Raw genomic sequence first — 23,285 nt, 5'->3', positions numbered from 1 at the left:
TGTGCTGATTTAGGGTCTTGGAATACGCCAAGTGACAATAGAAAAAAAAATTCCTGCCCTTGTGGCACTTACATCTTGGCAGAGAAAGATAGTCAACTGACAATAAAAGCAATAAATGAGCAAGTTCAGTTTCATATTATAAGATAAGAAATGCTATGGAGAATACAGAGAATGGTAAAGAGACCAGGAGTTGGAATAGAGGCGGTACATCATGGACAACAATTTTAATTACATTGGCCAGGGCCAGGACTCACTGAGGAGGTGGCATTTGCATAGTGGAATTAGCCATGTGGGTAGGAAATGGAAAAAATTTCCAGGCAGTACTAGTTCAAAAGTCCAATGAACTAGATTTCAAGTATGTCCTCCAGAAATAAACATTTACAGAGATTCCTTACCATGGTTATACTGGATATGTCTAATGTGTAACCCAATCACGTGTGTAATTTCTACACTTACTAACTTAATAGCATAGTTTCAATTCAATTCTAAAAAAATGTAATTTTGTGAGCTTTCACATCTAGGATAAAAAAATGCAACCTACATAATTGAAGAATAGATAATAATAATAGTAGCTACCACTGTTGAGTGATTACAAGGGAAGCATCTGGACATATTATTTTATTTATCATGATACCAGAGTCTCACAAATCCCGTGGGATTTATCATTGCCCCTATTTTATGGACCTGAAAACTAATACTTAGAGATATTGAGTATTTAGATGAGTTACCTCTACTGAGTAAAGTGTGTTTGCCTCAAATGCTTGGGTCATAATCACAAAATATTACACATTCTATTGAAAAAACAGAAAACATTAATAATTGACTATGACATGAGCATAGCATTCTACACTTTTGAGACAGACTGAAACCATAGTGCATTATTCTTTTCTACAGATGAGGGGCAAATTTAGTTAAAATTGCAAAGCAGGTCATACAAGAGCTTTCTAAGCAAAAATCTTTAACTTATTTTCCAACTCTTCTCAGATCAGAATGTGATACATAATGTCCAAAAGGGTAAAACCTGACTAAAATGCAATACTTGAACTATAGTTTCACTTAAACTGATATTTAAATGTAAATAATTTCTTTAAATGATGGTACCATGAAACCTACAATATGATACCTAAGCACTCCATGTGCACATTTCATAATCTCTGTTCCCATAAAGAAAGCGTCCTTTACCTGCCATGAATAAGGGAAACACCAGCAGTTCTGAGTCAAGTTTTACAAGATGGGAGGAACAATTTCTAAGAAACAGAAATTACATTGACTCAATAGATTAATCTGATATGGCAATGTCCACAGTCCTAATTTAGTCAGGCAGAACATAATACCAAAAGGAAGGAAACCTACATAGCAAGATAACAAATACAGCAATTTTCAGAAATAGTACCTGCTGTTCTTTCAATAATCACATAGTTGCATAACTTGTGTGTAGTTCATTTCTATCTCCACAATTCATCAATGCCCCAGTACCACCTTAGCAGAAATAATGCCACCAACAAAACTGGGTTTCACAGGGGACTTCTACACTTACTAACTTAATAGCATAGTTTCAATTCAATTTCATTCAAAAGCCAAGCTAAGTGAATATCTGACTGCTAGCCAAAATACATAAACTCTGCCCACTGAACATGATAAAGCAAACATCTGAAGAAATAAAACCTAGGAAATTTTCATTTTTCCACCAAATTCAACACACACAAAATACAGACTTACTTGTCAAATAGAAGTCAATTCTGGAAAATCATCATCTTGTGATTCTTTTAATTCTTCACTGAAAACAAGAACAATTAAAGAACGCGTAAACCTTTAAGATCGAATAGAAAAATGAAACTAAAATTACGTTAGTCATATGTGGCATTTTCTAATCAAATGATCAGAGTCTGCATCATTGTGAACACTGTACATCTCTTCATAGTTATCTCATTGAGAGGAAGAAATAATATCGCTCCTTCTACAAGCTGACAAAGTTCCATGTTTTCTCTGTACTTGTCGTTTAAGTATTAAGACATATAATTTGCTTCACAGCATATTCAAGTAGATAACAAGCAATACCAGAAAGAAAGAAATTCTTGAATTTGAAATACTTTGATACAGAATTTTTAAAATATTATTAACCTAACCATACCTATTTTTTCAGCTTATACTATATAACTTCTCAAATCCTATGCCCCAAAAAATTAAGATTGCTGTTATCAATTATTAAAATGAACACTATATTTCTTCTATTTCCAAGCCTTTGCTCAAGGTTATTTACTGTCTCTAGAATAACCTCCATCTATCTGATGAAATTTAATTAATTCTTCAAAAATCAGCTTAAAATTCAAAACTTGTAAACTTTCCCAGATCTTCTCAATAAATGATTCTCCTTTTTCTCCATGAAATTCTATCAATTGAGCTACACTTTTTTTCTAGGATTTACCCACAAATGCTTTAAAACAAGGTCATGTATTTCTCCCTGTAGAAAGCAAAGACCATCTTATTCATTTTTAACATCTCCCCCAATATGTCTACAATAATACTTTGCACGTGATAAGCAGGAAATAAATTATAGAGCAACTGAACATAATCTAAAAATCTCTAGACTTTTTTCTTAGAGAGGAATTTAAACTTCAAGTCACATTGTTAAGTATATTCACAAAGGATAAGCTTTACATCTCTAGCCTAGATCTCCTTTCTGATCTCAACCCACGTATCCAACTGTCCTTAGATTTCTTTGCCGAGCTACTCACAGTCACCTCAACTTCAGTTTGTCTGAACCATGTTCATTATCTACCCTCTTTGTGATCTTCTACCATTGTCTCTTTGTGTGACCCTATGCAAGTCATTTAATTTTTCAATTATTATTGGGCCCATTTTTTAATCTGTCAAATGAAGGGCTTGGCAGTGGATTAAATGAAATTCAGATGGCAAATTCTAATTTAAAAATGGAAAACAAAAACAAAGAGGTAAGAGAGAGGAGCTACCCAGAGTCTCAGGAAAAGCTCTGTAGTTGGAAATTACTGCTCCATCCACCACTCTAGCATTCATTGATTTTTCTAGCAGATTTTTGGGATAGGTTGTTGTTTTTGTTGTTTGAGAAAGAGACAGAGGGGGAGAAAGAGAGAGAGATCTTTCATCTATGGTTCACTCCTCAAATTCTGGCAGTAGCCAGGGCTGGGCCAGGCCAAGGCCAGGAGCTCCGAACTCAATCCAGGTATCCCAGGTGAGTGGCAGGATACAAGTACTTGAACCATCATCTGCTGCCTCATGGAGCATGTATTAGCAGGAAGCTGGATCACAAGCAGAGTAATGAGGACTCTAACCAGACACACCAATAAGGGGCAGGGGCCCCCCAAGCAACTTAACCACTGTGCCAAATACCCTTTCAGCAGAGTTCTTTTAAAAGAAAAAACACGGAGGATGGGGGTGGGCATCTGACCTAGCACTTAGGACTCCCACTGGCGGAACTCATTGGAGAGCCTGGTTTCGGGAGGTGGAGTTCTGGCTCTGCTCCCGACTCCAGCTTTCTGCTGATGCGCACCCTAGGAGGCAGCAATGATGACTCAAATAGTTGGGATCTCCACCATTCACACAGGAGATCTGGATCAAGTTCAAGGCTCCTGGTGTGACCCCTAACCCAGGGCCCATTGCAGGCATTTGAAGAGTGAACCAGTGGATGGGAACATGTGCACAAATAACTAAACAATTAAAAAAAAAAAAAAAAGAGTGGGTTATCGCTTTTGGCTAAGATCAAGTGTAAAAAAGAATGGGTTGGGATAGTGGATAAATTACACACCTCTTTTGGGATAGTTTTTGAGGTATTATAATTATAATATTTAAATATATATAAATAATAAATATTTAAATATAAATATTATATTTATGACATATAATTGTCAGAAATAGAAGGGCTTGATCACAGGATCTTTGTGTTTCCTTTCAGGTAACTTATAACTTAACTTTGTAAAGGGGAAGCAATAGTCAATACTGGGTTAGTTAATATTTTGCCCATTAGAAAAAAAGTCTCAACACAGACAAGTCCATCTTGGTCATAAAACTCCACAAAACCAGCCCGTTTCTCTGGGCAGCTGGGCACATGGGAAGGGAGAGGCAAGCGCCCTGATCTCCCCACGCAGAGGCCAGAGCTGATGCAAGGCAGACAGACACAAGACACCGTCACCTGGGCAAGTCTCCCAGTCTCCATTTTCCATTTATAAAATGGACACGAAAATAGTGCCTACCTCATCGTGTGTGTGAAAGGCACTTAGCACGCCACTCCGTGCTTGGTAAATATCAGTTAGTCCTGGTTACTATAAAAAAAACCAACCAGGCTACTCCTCACACGTAAACGCCCGGTGCCACCTGAAAACCTGACAGGAAAGCTTTTCTGGGACTTAGTACTCACATTAAGTAACTACCACACCTGCCTGCCCCGTGCGCCACCACGGGACTTCCCAGGTTGAAAAACGTCTCTCATCCACCCGGATGCACTCGCCTGCCTTGGCACGAACTCCTGGCAAGGAGCTCCTGGCGAGGTACCAGGATCTTTGACACCCCCAGACCCCTGCCTAGCCCCCCGCCGCCTCAGGCCACGCGCTAGCGAACGCCCTCCCGCCGCCGCCGCCGTCGGCGCAAGCGCGCGGCCCGAATCCCCGCCTCCGACTTGCGCGACGTCACGTGACGCTTGGCCCCGCCCACTGCTGAGCTGCCCATCTGTGCCTTCTCGGCTTCCTCAGCGTAGCGTGAACGCTGCCCCGGCCGGCCCGTCCGCCCGCCAGGCCTGTTCGGCGCTCGGGTTGCCGAGTAGGCGACGTGCCGGTGGGCTTGGTGTGGCGGAGATGTCTGCCACTCTGCAGCGCATTGAGCGGCTGTCCAGCCGGGTGGTACGCGTGTTGGGCTGTAACCCGGGTCCCATGACCCTGCAAGGCACTAACACCTACCTGGTGGGGACCGGCTCCAGGTAAACGTCTCCCCTCTTCCCCCAACACACACACCCGCTCGCAGCACCTGCGAGAACCGCAGCTGCCACTGCGGCGTGCGCCCGGCGTCCTGGCGCCAGCCCGGCAAACCAACCACTGGATGCCCAGGCCCAGTTCCCGGGACGCCGCCGCCAAGTAACTGCCACCGGGATGGCAACTTAGAAATCACTAAAAAGAAGGAAAATTTCACTTCCTGCTTTTGAAACCCGGTTTTCTTTGCTTGATGTCTGGTGCTGGAGTAACCATGTTTAAACTGTTGAGAATTTAAGATCCCCTGGACTTAAGCATTCCAGAAAGCGTTAACAATGTCTTGCTTAACTGGCTTCTTGGTGTTTTGCCTGGAGTGTAACTTCCCTTCCCAGCCTCCGTTCAAGGTGCTGAGGGCATTTCCTTAACTAAGCAGCAGAGGGCAGGTTTTTCTTGCTTTCAGATTGCTTGAGGCCCTGAAACCAGAGGCTCTGACGGTAGTCAACAAATTTTTTGCTGATTTGTTTCAATTGTATGTGACCTTGTTTGGGTTGTTTTGAAGAGGGGAGACATCTCTGTTTCTAAGGAGATATTTTTCTTTTATTCAGTTGCATTGTTAATGAAATTATGCAGACGTGGGGAGGTATGTTTCACTGCAGAGTAGTAGGGTACCTCAAAAAGTTTGCAGATAGGACTGGTGTTGTGGCCTAGAGAATTAAGCTGGGCTTATAATGCTGGCATCCCATATGGGCACCAATTGGAGTCCTGGCAGCTCCACTTTGGTTCCAGCTCACTGCGACTGGCCTGGGAAACAGTGGAAGATGGCCAAAGTACTTGGGCCCCAGGTGGGGGCTGGTTCGAGTCCAGACTGTTCCACTTCCAATCCAGTTTCCTGCTAATGGCCAGGGAAAGCAGTGGAAGATGGCCCAAGTGCTTGGGCCCCTGCACTCATTGGGAGACCTGAAAGAAGTTTCTGGCTCCTGGGGCCAACTGGGGAGTGAGCCAGATCTGTGTATGTGTGTGTGTGTCTGTGTGTGTACACGCATGTGTCTCCCTCTCTGAACCTTTCAAATAAACACATTTTGGAAAAAAAATTCCAGAAAAATTGAATTAAAAGATTTATTTTGATGAAAGAAATTGTAAAATTCATGCATAGTTTTTTCATGATAAGCATTTTCCACAGACTATTTACTTGAAAGGCAGAGTTAGAGAGATGGAGAGACAGAGATCTTCCATCCACTGCTCAATTCCCCATATGGCTGCAACCACCTGGGCTGGCCCATGCCGAAGCCAGGAGCTTCTTCCGGGTCTCCCATATGAGTGCAGGAGCCCAAGGACTTGGCGCCATCCTCCAGTACTTTCCCAGGCCATTAACAAGGAGCTGGATCAGAAGTGGAGCAGCACCCATGTAAGATGCCGGCATCATAAGTGGTGGCCTAATCTGCTAAGCCACAGTGCCGGACCTGAGGATCCTTTGTATTGAGCAACAACTGTATACTAGATGATCCAAAATTAAAAGATATAGAGTAGAGTTCCCAATATGAGCAAGTTCCACATCCTTGGATTTAACCAAGCATGGTTGGAAAATATTCAGAAAAAAAGTTGTGTCTGTACTGAACATTCACAGACCTTTTTTCTTGTCATTAATTCCCGAAGCAATACTGTGCAACACCTATTTATGTTGTAACAGCGTTAGTTATTTTAAATAGTTTAAAGTGATTTAAGGTCTATGGGAGGTTGTGTGTAGATAAAATGCAAATACTACACCATTCTCAATAAGGAACTTGAGCACCTGAGGATTGGGGTACCTGGAGTGGTTCCTGGAACCAATCCCCCGTGGTCACCAAGGGACAGTAGTTCCTATTAAGCAGTGAATTTAGTGGTGCAGTCTGGCTGTGACAACTAATAAAATATAGCTGATTACCTCAAATGTAAGTGTAATTTGCTGGGTTTTCATTTGAAGTATAAACTATATTCACCTTTTTCCAGTAAATAATTTTAGAAGCAGCGGAGTAAAAGTTCTGTATGCCAGGTAGGCAAAAGGTTAAGAACAGAGTAAATAAGGCAGGGTCAGTTAGGTACATGAACTTTTAGGCTGCTTCCAGAATCTAGCAGGATAGAAAATTAAGCAGAAAACAATACCAGCTGGCACCGCCGCTCACTAGGCTAATCCTCCACCTGTGGTGCTGGTACCCCAGGTTCTAGTCCCAGTTGGGGCGCCAGATTCTGTCCCAGTTGCTCCTCTTCCAGGCCAGCTCTCTGCTGTGGCCCGGGAAGGCAGTGGAGGATGGCCCAAGTGCTTGGGCCCTGTACCTGCATGGGAGACCAGGAGGAAGTGCCTGGCTTCTGGCTTTGAATCGGTGCAGTGTGCCAGCTGTGGCGGCCATTTGGGGGGTGAACCAACGGAAGGAAGAACCTTTCTCTCTGTCTCGCTCGCTCGTTGTCTAACTCTGTCAAAAAAAAAAAAAAAAAAATACCAAACCTGTAGGGTATAGTCCGCCTTGGCTGGAATTCTCAACCTAGTATGTGTATAGGTATTCTCTTTTCATTGTGTCCTAGTAAAAGAAGTTCCCACGTCAGTTTCTAAGATGAAAGTTGTGTGTGGTCAAAAATCACCCTGTAAAGTTATAGGAGAATATTCCATGTTGTAGATCAGTGTACTCTCTGAGTAAGTTCAACACAACCCGCTTTTCTCCCTGCATTGAAACAGATGGCTGCTTCTGTTTGAAAACCATACGAAGAAGTTAGTGTGTGTTTAGAAGCCATGTTGTATGAAATATGCATACTGTGTCTTTAAACACTAGAGTCACACTTACCACATAGCAAAGCGCTTATGCTAAAAGAGACTTAACAGACCTGAAACTGAGGAGTGAGCAGATTCAAGGTCCCTTATCTATACTACTTAATAATTGTACTCCTATAAATGCATGGAGTGTGGTAGCCAGGGAGATCACTCACATTATTGAAATTATTTCCATATATAGTTGAACTGAAGAGTCTGTATAATTGAAGTAAAATAAATTAATGTGCAAATGATGCTGCCTTACTGCATAAAGTAAAAGGAAGTTAGAAATGAATATTAATTGAGTCCAAATCAGATGTTCCCAATTTGTTATCCACATGTTCCACTTTACAAAATGGTTCTAAGACCATAGGTAGATTCCATATTACTAAACCCAATGACATTTTTCTATTCCTATGTTACTTGAACTTCAGTATTTTTTACACCATTGACCACTTGCTCTTTTGTTTGCTAACATCACAGTTTCCACATCTCCTCTTACATCTCTAGTTCTCTTTCTAGTATTCCCTTATAGAGTCATCTTCTTCACTAGATCTTTCTTTGATGCAGTCCTGGGACTGGCACTGTGGCCTAGCGGGTAAAGCCACCACTTGCAGTGCCAGCATCCTATATGGACGCCTAGTTCTAGTCCCGGCTGCTCCACTTCCATTCAGCTCTCTGCTATGGCCTAGGAAAGCAGTAGAAGATGGCTCAAGTCCTTGGGCCCCTGCACCCACTTGGGAGACCTGGAAGAAGCTCCTGGCTCCTGGCTTTGGATCAGCGTAGCTCTGGCCATTGAGGCCAATTGGGGAGTGAACCAGTGGATGGAACATGTTTCCAAATCATTTCTTTGGAAGGAGAAGGGAAGGGAAGGACTAAAAAATAATAAAAAGGGACCATGGTGGCTTAAGAAATTTGAAAAATGTTGATATAAACATGGGCGGTTTCTTCTTAAAGGGCCAAAATACTCCCAGAACAGTCTAGATGATGCAAATTATGGGGCATGAAGAATTGTGTTAAATCAAGAGTAAATAACCCCAAAATCTGGGATAGTGGGCCAGAGAATATTATTTGGAAGTATTATAATTTTGTTTTGTTTTTAAAGATTTATTTATTTATTTTTATTTGAAAGAGTTACACAGAGAGGAGAGGCAGAGAGAGAGAGAGAGAGGTCTTCTATCTGATGGTTCACTCCCCAATTGGCTGCAACAGCTGGAGCTGCACCAGTACAAAGCCAGGAGCTTCTTCCGGGTCTCCCATGCAGGTGCAAGGGCCCAAGGACTTGGGCCATCTTCTACTGCTTTCCCAGACCATAGCAGAGAGCTGGATGGGAAGTGGAGCAGATGGGTCTCAAACCGGCAGCCAAATGGGATGCCGTCGCTTCAGGCCAGGGTATTAACCTGCTGCGCCACAGCACTGGCCCCATAATTTTTATATTTTTAATTTAATGTGACTAAATGTATACAGTGCTAAGTACAGCACAGTGTATTGTAGACATGGAAATAAATTCAGCAGTTTCTTTAACCAAACAGATAAAGTCCCTGCCCTTTTAGGGCTCAAATTCATAGGCTGGTCAAAGTTTTAGAGACAGACAATAAAGAAATAAACATGTAATTATATAATGTGTTACCTGGTAAAAACTGCTATGGGGAAAAATCTCAAGAAAATGGCTAGGAATGCCATCAAAATTCACTGTGGCCTAAATCAAACATCTCAAACTTGCCTCCTCCACTGTTGGTGATCTTTGTTATCCTGTTGATCATGCCTTATAAATGTTGTTTAAACCATCTCTTATGTCTTCCTTGCCAACAAGACCTACTAGTGTCCCTTTGGACCAGTGTACCGTCCGGTCTTCCATCTCCAGAAAGTACAGTTTACCACTGTACTTCTAAAGTAAATCCGCAGAACTCAGGATACAGTTGGAGGCCACAGGCCCTAAGGCCACTGCCCTCTTCCACTGTCAGAGGCCAGTTTGTTTTTATTGGCTGTACATCTCAGGGAATAGGATCAGGGAAACAAACCATCCAATATATAACAGAGACAGTGCGAGATACAGAGAAAGAGATCATCTGCCGGTTCACTCCCCAAATGGCCTCAACGGCCAGGAGCCAGAAACTCCATCCAGGTCCCCCACGAAGGTGACAGGTACCCAAGCACTTGGACTATCTGCTGCTGCTTTCCCCAGGCATATTAGCAGGGAGCTGGATCAGAAGCAGAGTTCCAATACGGGATGCAGACGTGGAAAGTGTGGACTTATCCCACTGCACCACTATAAGCCCCTACTCCACTGTAAGGCTGTGCGAAATGCTGTCTGTTTTCTGTACCTTTAGTATTTGTTTATTTTTATTATCTCCACAGGAATGTAAACAGAGTTTCTTGTGTTGCTTACTGCAACAAATAAAGGCACGGCCCATACTACACAATCTATAAACACTGATTAATTTATCAAAACCGATCTCTCTTCCAACCTAAATGGGTGATACTATCAAACAGCATGAATTTAAGTTAGTAAAATGGTTCTTGATGAAAATGTCACTGCAATTTCTTTGTTCAAAAAAACGGGAGAAAGAAAGGCCACCTCAGAATAGCGAAGAAGGCCAAACAAAGTATAAAGCAGGTTTGGAACCACAAGCAAAAAAATGTAATAGGATTGTCTAGTAAAGTAAGAAAGCAGGGGTTAACATTGTAGCGAAGTGAGTTAAGCTGCTGCTTAAAACATCAGCATCCCATATCAGAGCACATATTTGTGTCCTGGCTGCTTCACTTCCATTTCAGCTCCCTGCTAATGCACCTGGGAGGGGAATAGAAGATGGCTCAGCTACTTGGGTCTCTGCCACCCACGTGCAAAACCCAGATGGAATTCTAGGCTCCTGGCTTCAGCCTGGCCCAGCCTCAGCTATTGTGGCCATTTGGGACCTCTCTCATTCTTTCAAATTTGAATAAAAACAAAATCTTAAGAAAAAAGCAACTCAGATGTCACTCCCATATTTCCCCTACAGCCTTCATGTTCATGTGTTAGAGTGCCAGCGTAACATGGTTTCTTTAGGAATGCTATTTTATCAAATATTTCCATATCTATGAAAAGTTTGGGGGCCTCCTAAAAGACCAAGAAGGCAGAACTGGTAGAATACATACCAGTTTCTGGCACCAGGATTCTTGTGTTTGAATGCTCATTCTGCCATTTATTTTCAGACAAGTTGGACAAGTTAACTTCTGAATATTATAATGGAATATCTGTCTTAAACAGTTGTTAGCAATGCAATTGTTAAAATATGTAAGGTCCTTGGAACAATGCTGTTTAATTGCTATGTAGCCATTCAAGATTACAGTTATTACTCATTATTTAGTCTTGATTTATTTGTAACTTTTTCAAACACCTTCCTTAAGGCACAGCTACTATAGTTAAGCTAAAATAACATACAAGGATACTTCAAAAAGTTCATGGAAAATGGAATTTAAAGGTAAGTTTATTTTGATGCAAAGATACTTTAATTATGCATGCTTTTTCATAATATGTATATTACATGAACTTTTTGGAAACCTTTTATAGCTGATTTTTGAGCATGTGGGAAGGAAAATCATGTATGCAGTTTCTTAAATTTAATGTAAACTGTCGATGTGAGAATTATGCCAATATTAGCTGTGTTCCAATTGTGTGATTCTCTTCTATTTAATTTTCAGGAGAATCCTTATTGACACTGGAGAACCAGCAATTCCAGAATATATCAGCTGTTTAAAGCAGGCTCTGACAGAATTCAACACAGCAATCCAGGAAATCGTAGTGACTCATTGGCACAAAGATCATTCTGGAGGCATAGGAGACATTTGTAAAAGCATCAATAATGGTAAGCAGAAAACATCCATTAAATTCATTAAAGAAAGCTGTGTTGGGGGCATAATTTATTTCAGTTACAGAGCTAAGTAAGCTATGAACCATTTTACTAAATAACTTATATTTTACTTGTAAACATTGATATGACTTGAATATTGTCCCCAGTTTTAACAAGGGAGGAAAGGAAAAGTCTTACTTTCTGTTTCAAACCCCTTTCTCTCTTATGTTTCCCTCTTCCCGGTAATGACGGTCTCTTTTAATTCAGTCAGTGCACAATTACGGCTTCAGACTGAATAATGACTAACAGATTTTGAGCATTGACTGTGTGCCAGGCACTGTGCTGAGCATTTCATAGAGAATATGGGGTAGGTGCTGTATTGTCCACATTCTAAACAGATGATCTTGGGCCTTCTATAACTTTTAAGACAATTACTAAGATACACTTAAACTCAGATGAAATGTACTTGTGTTGATAATTGTCTCCCTGAAATCTGTTGAGTATTGACACTTTGCTGCTCCTCTCCTTTTTCCCTCATCCCACCATCACACCCATGGATTCGTTCATTCACTAACAAATATTCAAGTGGCGACCCTGTGCTAGTCACTGTTCTTGGCACAAAGAATACAGCAGCGAACAAAACTAACTCTGCTCAGGTAGAGCTTTCATTCTTTTAGGGAAGGTAAAGGGTAGTTAAGAAATCAGATGGTAATAGGCACTATGAAGAAAAATAAAGCACATGAAGAGGAATGAGAGAAAGAGTCGGGTGAGGGAGGACAGTGGCTATGATATTGAAGGGAGAAGGACTGAGCTCCTGAGAGGAGGGCACACCAAGCAGAGGCCATCGCAGGAGGAAAGATGCTACAGTGGGAGTACACTCGACATGTTCAACATACAGCAAGGAATTCAAAGACATTCATTCACATAGGATGTACATAGGCACTTAATTAATGTCCTTTTTTACAAGAGTTATTTATTTATTTGCTTGAAAGGCAGAATTACAGAGAGGCAGAGAGAGAGGTCTTCCATCCACTGGTTCACTCCCCAAATGGCCACAATGGCCAAAGCTGAGCCAATCCAAAGTCAGGAGCCTGGAGCTTCTTCTGGGTTTTCCATGTGGGTCCAGGGGTCCAAGAACTTGAGCCATCCTCCACTGCTCTCCTAGGCCATAGCAGAAAGCTGGATTGGAAGTGGAGCAGCTGGGACTTGAACTAGTGCCCATATGGAATGCCAGCACTGCAGGTGATAGCTTTACCTGCTATGCCATAGCACTGGCCCCAACTAATGTCCTTTTTAAAGATTTTAATTAACTTAGTAGTTAATAAATATTATTAGTTAATAAATTATTTAATAAATAACTTGGTAGTTAATAAAGATCTATTTTATTTATTTGAAAGGCAAAGTTACAGAGAGAGAGGGAGAGAGAGAGATCTTCCATCTACTGGTTCACTTCCCAAATGGCCACAACAGCTGGGGCTGGGCCAGGCCAAATCCAGGAGCCAGGAGCTTTAACCAGATCTCCCATGTGGGTACAGGGATCATCTTATGTTGCTTTCCCTGGTGCATTAGCAGGGAGCTGGATCTAAAGTAGAGCTGCTATAACTTAAGCCGGCACCTATACAGGATACTAGCATCAAAGGTGGCAGCTTAACCTGCTTATGTCACAGCACCAGCCCCTAACTAATATTTTTAAATATTTTGAAGGTAGTGGTTTTTTAGGTCTTGAGACTATAATTGGGAGATTAGTGTAGTTTCCACTACTAAACCCAGTATCACCAGACTACCAGGTATAAAAACTAACATAACTTTTTTACCCTCTTACCTCATTTCTTCCAATAAAAGGGGACTGTAGCCACAGTAATTCATTATCTGTCAGTGTGATGTTTATCTGTTTACCCTTTAAATTTTATGAATTAAAAGATATTCTGAGAATTTTTAATTTTAATCACTTAACTCTTTTTTAGCATGAGTGTCAGTATGAAAAATTAAAATATTTCTGACCTATTTATCTTCCTTTATAAATCAACTGTATTGGGTTTTGAATTTATTTATCTGTTTTTTTGTTTGTTTGTTTGTTTGAAAGACAGAACTCCCATCTGCTTTTTCACTTCCTAAATGCCCACAGTGGTCCAATCTGAGCTGAGGCCAAAGCTGGGATCCAAGAACTCAATCTAGGTACCTCATGTAGGTGTCCAGAATCCAAGAATGTGAGTCATCACCAGTGCCTCCCAGCAGCTGCTCTAGCTGCTCTAGCAAGTATTGAACCCTGGCCCTTCAATACAGGACACAGGCATCTCAACTGGCAATGTAACTGGTAAACCAAATGCCCATCCCTGGGCATTAATTTAAAAACATATAATATACCCATTGTAAATGTAGTTTGGTGTACAACTGTACAACATTTACCAACTGTAAATGTACAGTTTGGTGAGTTTCAACAAACATAAATAACTTATGTGACCACTCCAGTCAAGCTATAGACTTCCACCTCTCCAGAAAGAAATCACTCTGTGCCCATTTATAGAGATTCTACCCCCAACTTCCAGCCACCACTGATCTGCTATCTTTCAGTTATGTGTTAGTTTTGCCTGTTCTAGAATTTCACATAATGGAAGAATGTAAAATCACTCTCTCTGTGACTGGTTTCTTTCACAGAGCAACATGTTTTTGAGATTCACCTTTGTTTCATGTGTCATAGCTTTGTTCATTTTTATTGCCAAGTGGTAGCATAAAAATACTATAATTTGGGCCGGCGCCACAGCTCAATAGGCTAATCCTCCGCCTGTGGTGCCAGCACCCCAGGTTCTAGTCCCAGTCGGGGTGCCGGATTCTGTCCCGGTTGCCCCTCTTCCAGGCCAGCTCTCTGCTATGGCCAGGGAGTGCAGTGGAGGATGGCCCAAGTCATTGGGCCCTGCACCTGCATGGAAGACCAGGATAAGTACCTGACTCCTAGCTTCGGATCAGCACAATGCACCGGCCGCAGCACGCCGGCCACAGCAGCCATTGGAGGGTGAACCAACGGCAAAAGGAAGACCTTTTTCTCTGTCTTTCTCTCTCTCACTGTCTACTCTGCCTGTCAAAAAATAAAAAAATAAAATGAAATAAAAAATAAAAAACTATAATTTGGTTATCCATTCAATTGGGCATTTGATCCACTTTCATAAAATTAAAATAGTTTGGGTTCCATAAAAATAATAAATATATATAATAGATTACCTATTCAATTTATTAAAAGAAAATAGAAGAGAAATTTGACATGATTTTTTTATAGCTACTAAAATGTTAGCCCACTAAGAAGTGGTTTGTTGTCTCTCATTCTGGTCTTTACTGAGTCACGACACAGACACCAGGAGTCGGTGAAAGCGGGCCAGAGGCAAGCAGCCCGCAGACTCATTTATTTCAGTTGGTACAGCAGCTTGTATACCCAAGGCAGTCTATCTGGTCAAGGGGCGGTTTATGCCCTAACCAGGCACAGCCTGTTGCCAGGCAGGCTCCATTGCCAGGTGGGTTTTGAAGCCATTTCTGAGTAACTGATGCTTGCTTGCCAGCAGCCATGTTGGCATGGACTTCTCATTCCACCACATTTCCCCCTTTTCATTTATTTTTGAGCAACAGGAGGCATTATCCTTGGCCATACCATTGTTGACCCTGTTTCCATGTGGTCTCCATACGTGGCTGTCTTAGGTTGTCCCCCAGGGACTCTTACCCGTCGTTGACTAACCAGCCTTCAGAATGGGAGACCACAGGAGTGCTTGCTCAGATGGGGGTAGGAATGAGGAACAATGGTAATCAGGAATGGCATGATGGCACGCAGGCTGTGGGCTGTTTGAGTGGCTGACCAGAGCTAGTGAGGTATAAAACAATAGTGAATGTGGCTGTGGGCAGTTTCTCAGGGCAGGGTGATAAAGCAGCAGCTTGACAATAGGTAGCAGGTGCTTCTGCTAACAAGGCTGACTCTCAGTATTTTTCAGCTGGTTCTGGTTGACTGTCAGTTGCAGACTTGATGTTTCTGGCTGGTACCCAAATGGGCTGTCCCACATTCTCTGGAAAGACACAAGCATATCCTCAGCCCTTGGTTAGCAGAGTGTGTGGTCCCTTCCATTCTCCTGTCAAAGGGGTCTTTCCACCTAACCATAGGGGTCGGGGTCTGGGATGGAAAGCATCCCCAGTGTTTATAAGCTGGGCTGACCCCTTGGGAATCAAAAGTAAGAAAATTGATAGTGAAAAGGACCTCAGACAAAGCAATCTGTGGGTCTGGGGGCATATGATTGTTTTCCTGTCTTTGTAAGAGATCTTTAATTGTCCTATAAGTTCTTTCAATGATTGCCTGTCCCTATGGGTTGTATGGGATACCTGTGGCAGACTGTATGTTCCAGGACCTCAGGAAGGAATTAAATTCCTGTGACGTATACGCTGACCCATTATCTGTCTTTATGGTCCAGAGGACACCAAGAATCAGCATGTTTGACTTAACTGCCTTTATCACATTACTAGCCTTTTCTCCGGATTGGGCTGTTGCAAATACAACCTTTGAATAAGTATCTGCCATCACATGGACAAACTTAAGTTTACCAAAGGAGCTAATGGAGGTGATGTCCACTTGCCAGAGCTTATTAGGAGCAAGCCCTCACAGGTTCACTCCTGCTTGTTGCAGTGGGCCTAACGGGGTGGGGGGTGGGGGGGCACAATTCTTGCAAGAGCGTACTAGGTGTTTGCACTGCCTCATTGTTAGCTCCAGGAAAAGCAATTTTATGTTGCTTGCTGACATATGAAATTTTTGGTGTAGAATATGGGCTTGTTCTAGGTGTCCAATGGAAGCCATGTTGCAGGAGATAAAACAACCTTTTTTGTTGCCTTGGAAAATAAAGCCAGGTAACCCAGTATGTGATCTTACGTGTGAGATATACCATGGGTGTTTTCTGTTCTCAGTTAGCTCTTTACATGTTGTGAACATCTGGCCAATTGGCTTATTGGTCGGCTTAAAGACTGCAAAAAGGATCGTCTTTGCTACCTGTACTGAATATTTGCTGTCCAAAAATATATTTACCAGCCCATCCTGGCAAAGGAGTAGTACTTTGACTATTGCCTTTATTTCTCCCAACTGTACTGATCCCCCGTGAGGTACTACATGGATCTTACCTTTTTCTGTTGAGGATTGAATCACTATTCCTAACAGTGACTTGTTGGCATCCGTAAATGCACACAGTGCCATGGGTATAGGTTAATTAGCAGGGAAAGCATGTTTTGGATAGTCTATTTCTTAGGTTTGTAACATCTGGAGTAGCCTGTCCACCAGCAGGTGATCGTCAACCTGTCCTGGGAAATTTATCATTAAAGTTTGAAAGAGCATGCTATTCTGCATCAATGTCGACAGTTCTAATTGTGATAGGGGTAGGACCACTATGTCTGGCTCTGTGTTAAATATCTTATTGGCATAATATCTTAATTTAAGTCCCATCATAAGGATGGCATCTACTTTGTTAACTATTTTACAACACTCGCTCCAGGCTGTGTGAGTGCAAAAAAGTGGTACTTGTTGTTGCCAAATAGCTCCTAAGGGGACCTTGAGGGTAGATATGGTTATGGCAAATAGAGGCACCTGAGGGTCATATCTAAAGGATTTTAAATTTGACAACTGGGTGTTGATCTTTTCTGTAGTGGATTCGGCTGCTGATGTCAATATGATTTTTGAGGAAGGGCTCTCTCTGTGACTGGTTTCTTTCACAGAGCAACATGTTTTTGAGATTCACCTTTGTTTCATGTGTCAGTAGCTTTGTTCATTTTTATTGCCAAGTGGTACCATAAAAATACTATAATTTGGGCCGGCGCCGCCCAGACAGTAAATAGAATAGTGGTCTAAGCTCTGCAGGTGTTAGGGAAAAGAAGGGCTTCAGCTGATTGATTTGGCCGCATAGTTGCTGAAGTTCATTAAGTGAGTATTTATGCTTGATTTTAGGTTTGGGCCCATTGGAAATATGTGGGAGATTTGATAACCCAGGAATTGAAAGGGAAGAAAATGTTGTACCTTTTCTGTGGTAATAACAAACCCAGGAATTGTAAATTTCTTACTGTCTCATGTAGGCCTTCAGAGTTGCCGCATTCTCATGAACAAGTAAGGTATCATCCACATAATGTATGACCAAGCACTGACTCCATCCAACCTGCATGTTTGCTGTTAATGTAGGAGTGGACGCAGAATTCAGGCCCTAGATTCCAACACCCATAAATGACCTTACTATGCTAAAAAAGCTTCTCAAGAATCAGGCCCTGACTCTCCCTACTTTGAACAGTTGCTCATACAATGGACAGCGAACCTTCAAACTCATTTTGACTGGGTTACAGTGCTCAAAGCATGTTTGTTGAGACCACAGTCCTTACAGTGAAAAGCCTCCTATGAGGAAGAGGCTGAAACCATGGCGAGGAATAATGCTGCCTATGGAATTGCAGTAAACGTTGATATGCTTACAAGCCGCGGCACCTACATATATCCTCATGAACAGGCCCACATTGGAGTAGTTGCTTATTTTGATCAGGTCAGAGATTTGGCACTTAGAGCCTTAAAAAATATAAATCCTCCTAATTATAGTCAGCTCTTTAGAAACCTAGTTCAAGGCCCAGGCGAATGGTTCCCCAATTTCCTTGCCAGAGTCTTGGAGGCAGTAGAGAAAAGATTACCACTTGGCCCGGATCAAGACAATTTGGTCAAACTGTTAACTTAAGAAGGCGCTACCAAAGATGCAAAAGCTGCAATCACCCCAGTCTGTGATGAAGACATTTCTAAATGGATAGTAGTTACAAAGGAGGTAAACTCTGCTGATACACCCATACAGGACCCAACTGCAGCCATTAACAAACTGAACACAAGGAAGTCTAATGATCCTCCAGTTTGTTGGGGATGTTAGGAAATGGGACACCTACGGCAAAACTGCCCAAATGCTGACAGACGGGGCAAGCTCAAAACGCTGTGTCCCAGATGTAAAAAAGGCTTTCACTGGGCAAAATATTACAAGACCAAGCCTTTAAACTCCCAGCAGGGTGGCCCTCAGTCCAGCAAGAAAGAGGGAGTCCCCTCACCATTAATTGGTCGATGCCCATCTTCAATCTGAGGCCAATTGACCCTATACTTAGATGACATTGCCTTTCCAGGTTTAATTGATATGGGGGCAGATGCCACTGTCTTAAAAGCTAGGGACACAAGGAAAATGCAACATTGGAAGACAGCACCTGGGCCCAACCTCCAAGACGTTGGAGGATGCTGATCAGGTCATCATGCCTGTAACATGGCAAGGTGACAGTGGAGATACGGGAACCACCTTTCCACTAATTGCTGAGGTTTCCATGACCTCATGGGGAAGAGATGTGCTCTCACAAATGCAAGCGGTCCTCACTACAGATCACAAATATCCACGAGCCAACAGCCTGGGGTGCCTGGGGACTGCCATAAATGTGGGGATCCTCACTGGGTGCGGATGGGATGACCTCACATGGGTTATTGCCTTGAGGTCGTCTAAGTTCATCCCACAGATATTCGCGGGGTAGCTGACAAGGCATTGCTACATTGTCTGCTGTCATGTCATTTTCACTGTAGGAGCTCTCTCTCCCCAAGTCATCAACTGTTGCCTGTGAGGCAGAGGCCTGGAGTGACAGGCTCTTATCACACACAGATTCATTATGTTTGGTCATCTGTTTGGGCTTCTGAGAGGGGGGTAACTTTCCCATGTTTGAATGCTTAAGAGCAGCGTGCCACGCCAACTCTAGCCAAAGGAAAGACACCCACAGCACTATTGCCATAACACAACAAATTCCTAGCACCTCAGTGGCTGATTGCATTATGCAGGGGGTCCCTACATAAGACGAACAGACAGTGGTGTGTCAGATCATACATATGTCCTGTGGGATTTCCTTGATTCATTAGGTCAAGGCCGTATGCCCACATGGTGTCTCCGGAGCATCACCTCTCTCGAGTGAGCGAAGATGACTTGGTTCCAAATTCTGGGATGATCAGTCCCTTATGTGAATTCGCTGGGCGAATGCAAAGTAAAAGGAGGAGCAGAGAAGCGGTGTTAGGCTTCTGGGTGGTGTGTGCCTAACTTGGGGTCACTTCGACTGAGAACCAGGACAAGGAAGGGGGTGTAGGAGGGTGTCCTGTGCTCACCCTCACAGAACCAAACAGCACACAAAACACCGAGGGGCCTACTTGCTGAAATCAAGGGAGGACCTCGCCGATTCCGACACGCTGTCTCTCAGTCACGTTGGGCACCACATGTTGCTGTGGATTCATTCTGAGAGAAGGAGCGCGGTGGGGGCAAGAGGCATGGAGTCACCACAGACACTGGGAGTCAAGTGAAAGTGGGCCAGAGGCAAGCAGCCTACAGACTCGTTTATTTCAGTTGGTACAGCAGCTTATATAGCCAAGGCAGTCAATCTGGTCAAGGGGCAGTTTATGCCCTCACCAATCACTGCCTGTTGCCAGGCAGGCTCTGTTGCCAGGTGGGTTTCGAAGCCATTCCTGAGTAACTGACACTCGCTTGCCAGCAGTCATCTTGGCATGGCCAACTATAATGTATTTTAAGTGCTTTAATGTCATTGTACTTATATATGTACGTGTTATGCTATTTAAATAATTTGTACCCAACTCTTGGTTGGTTAATTGATTTTCTTTGTGCCAGGGAGTATTATTAAACTTGTTTTATTTTTAAGATTTATTTATTTGAAAGAGTCAGAGAGAGGGAGAGACAGAGATCCTCCACCTGCTTGCTGTTTCATTTCCGAAGTGATCACAACAGCCAGATCTGGGCCAGGTCTAAGCCAGGAACCAGGAACTTCATCCGGGTCTCTCACATGTGTGGCAGGGACCCACGTACTTGAGCCATTTTCTGCCTTCCCAGGCACTATATCAAGAAGCTGGATGAGAAGTGGAGTGGCCAGAACGCAAACCAGCACTCCACTAAAGTATCCCAGTGTTGCCAGTGGCAGCTTAACCTACTGTGCCACCACACTAGCCCCTAAGCTTACTATGAAGGTTGAATATCTTAGCTCTGGGTTTGGGACTCCCTTTCAGCTATCACAGCAAAGGCCTTTTCCCAGCATTCCTCTGTTATTAACTATTACCCTGACTTCTTTACTCTATGTCAGGCACTTAGATAGAGAAAAGTTCCCTGGTTCTGTGTTACTGCCTCTTCAACACTTGATGTCACAGCTAGCTGAGATTGTGAACTACTTTCAAATTTTTGTACAGTTCAGGAGTGATTAGAAAAACACAATACTTTTATGTAAACCTAGATGGGCATGAGAGAACAAAAAGCTCTTTTATTGAGAAATATGAAATAGTTCTATCCCAGAGAAAAGCTGCCGTAATTCACCCCACTTTCTATTGTCTCTTAGCTCTTTATGCAGTCATTCCCAAGGGTTAAATCTTTGAAAATTCATTTCTTAAATGGCTGAATTATCTATTATTTAAAGTGTGACTTCATTTATTTTGCATATCTTGTGACTAGATACTACCTACTGCATTAAAAAACTCCCACGGACTCCTCACAGAGAAGAAAGGATAGGAAATGGAGAGCAGCAATATGTTTATCTGAGAGATGGAGATGTGATTAAGACGGAGGGAGCCACGCTAAGGTAAGTGAACATCCTTTAGTCAAAACGGCATGGGCACCATGTGTATGTGGTATAAAAAGGGCGAGGAGGCAGATATATGCAGATCTGTACATGTGAAGAATGCCTCAAGACAGATACAACAAAGACACAAATGAAATCTGGTAATATCATTTACTCTTGGAAGAGAAGATAGGTTGCTTGAGAAATAGGAAAAGACTTTTCACTCTGTATACATTTTTTGAGAATTTTTATGTATTTATTTGAAAGGCAGAGTGGGGACAGAGAGGAGACAGACTTCTTCCATCCTCTGGTTCACTCTCAAAATGCCCACAACAACAAGAGCTAAGGCAAGGCAGAAGCCAGAAACTCCATCTGGATGGCAAGAGCCCAAGCATGTGGGCCATCACCTGCTGCCTCATAGGCACATTAGCAGAGAATTGGTGTATCTGGAAACAGGAGTCAGGATAAAAACCGGCACTCCAATATGGGTGTGGGCGGCATCCCAAGTGGTAGCTCAACCTGCTGTACCACAATACCTACCCCTCCACAAATTCTTTCTAAATTGTTGGAATCATATGATCACATTTTTTATAATAATTTTTTTTAAATCAGCATTTCCTCCGAGGGTGATCTGGAATCTACCTGTGCATCCAATTCAGGGTTTCCCCAGGTTATCACTTCCAGAGGATAGCCCCTGCCAGAACTCAGAACATTTTAAGCAGGATCCGTAATCCCCCTGTGGCCTGACTGAGGAATTGCAGAGACTATTTCAAACTCAGGAATTTTAAAACTGAACTACTTATGGCTCTCCCTCTCTCCCACAATGTGAACTCGCCTTCTGACTTCTGATTTTCTGGGAACTTAGGACTTTACCCAGCCTCCTCATATGAAAGCTTCAGGATTGCCTTTAACTGCCCTTCACCGTTGCCACTCCCCTCCCCTCCCCCCACATAGAATCAGGTCTCTTTTTACCACAGAAGCAATTGTCAGTGCCACCCCTTCTTCATGTGTGCTATCACTGCTTCCTGCTTCATCCCAAGGCTTTCTCCTTTGCAGTGTGCTCTTCAAAATGCAATATCACTTGAGGTATTCACTGCCTCTCACTGCATGCAAAACACTTTATTCACCTCAGCCTGCCACACTCTCACCCAAACAGCAACTCTGGCTGGTCCTCCTAGTCCATCGAAGACCTGGTAATCAGCTAGCTGCATGCACATACTCCTGGGCACATCGTGTGTGTTCTCGCCTTTGCTCATCTTCTCTTGTAGTAGGCATCACCCCTTCTCCCTATTTGTCTACCTGGTAAATTCCTATCTGTGTTTTCATCAGAGTCCAGATCACACATTACTTCTTTCAAAAGCTCTTTCAGAGCAGAATTAACTGCTCCCTCCTCCACCTTTTATATCACCTTTATTATTTCATTATAGTGCTTATTAAATTGTATTGTGGTTTGTTGGGTGGGGGTACAGTAGGTGTCTCCTTAAATTCACAGTATTAGTGAATGCCTGTTGCCATGGCAAATTAACTCAAATATAAAAAGGCTCAAAACTGAAATGTGTTTGTTTCTCAAACATGAAGTCCAGAAGAGGTTTCTGATTAGCAAGAGGCTCTTCTGCAAGTCATGACTCAGGTTTCTTCAGTCTTGTCATTCTACCTTCCTCAACACTTGGCTTTCAATCCAGCAGGTAGAATCGAGCACGGGAGGTATACTGCACAGGGCATTGTCACAAACCAAGCCTTCTGCTCTTCGGCTGTCATTTCAGTCATGCGCCACCCCTATCAGTAGTGGAATTCTGTGCCCTGGAAAAAGAGGAAATGGGTTCAGTAATGAGCTGCCCATTTTCTGAAACAAATGCACACCAGATTCTTCTTCATATCCTCAGTGCATGGCACATGGAAAGCCCTGAAGATTTACCCTACATATAGTAATTTTTTAAAGATTTATTTATTTATTTATTTATTTGAAAGTCAGAGTTATGCAGAGAGAAGGAGAGGCAGAGAGAGAGAGAGATGTCTTTCATCCACTGGTTCACTCCCCAGATGGCCACAATGGCCGGAGCTACACTGATCCGAATCCAGGAGCCAGGAACTTATTCTGGGTCTCCCATGTGGGTACAGGGGCCCAAGGACTTGGGCCAT

The 23,285-nt window shown here is 42.7% G+C and overlaps 2 protein-coding genes across 3 annotated transcripts in view; one reads left to right on the top strand and one right to left on the bottom strand.

Annotated features, from left to right (window-relative positions):
* Nucleotides 1–4,639, bottom strand: part of XKR9 (XK related 9) — a 35,593-nt gene extending 30,954 nt beyond the window's left edge. The window contains exons 1-2 of one of the 2 annotated variants that reach the window (XM_002710465.5): nucleotides 4,391–4,639; nucleotides 1,720–1,777 (exon numbers count right to left, since the gene is read on the bottom strand). The gene's annotated coding sequence lies outside the window, so the exon portion shown is untranslated. Of the gene's footprint in view, nucleotides 1–1,719; nucleotides 1,778–4,226 lie in introns of both variants that reach the window. The other variant, XM_070075155.1, reaches the window with a different exon arrangement.
* A 26-nt stretch (nucleotides 4,640–4,665) lies between these two features.
* The window catches only part of LACTB2 (lactamase beta 2), a 43,402-nt gene continuing 24,782 nt past the window's right edge, over nucleotides 4,666–23,285 (top strand). The window contains exons 1-3 of the mRNA XM_002710464.5: nucleotides 4,666–4,945; nucleotides 11,395–11,558; nucleotides 21,041–21,167. Of these exons, the coding sequence (XP_002710510.1) occupies nucleotides 4,824–4,945; nucleotides 11,395–11,558; nucleotides 21,041–21,167 (413 nt within the window). The 5' untranslated portion in view covers nucleotides 4,666–4,823. The remainder of the gene's footprint in view (nucleotides 4,946–11,394; nucleotides 11,559–21,040; nucleotides 21,168–23,285) is intronic.

This window comes from Oryctolagus cuniculus, chromosome 6 (genome assembly GCF_964237555.1).
Source record: "Oryctolagus cuniculus chromosome 6, mOryCun1.1, whole genome shotgun sequence".
Taxonomy (NCBI): domain Eukaryota; kingdom Metazoa; phylum Chordata; class Mammalia; order Lagomorpha; family Leporidae; genus Oryctolagus; species Oryctolagus cuniculus.
This window is presented reverse-complemented; position numbering and strand designations above follow the sequence as displayed.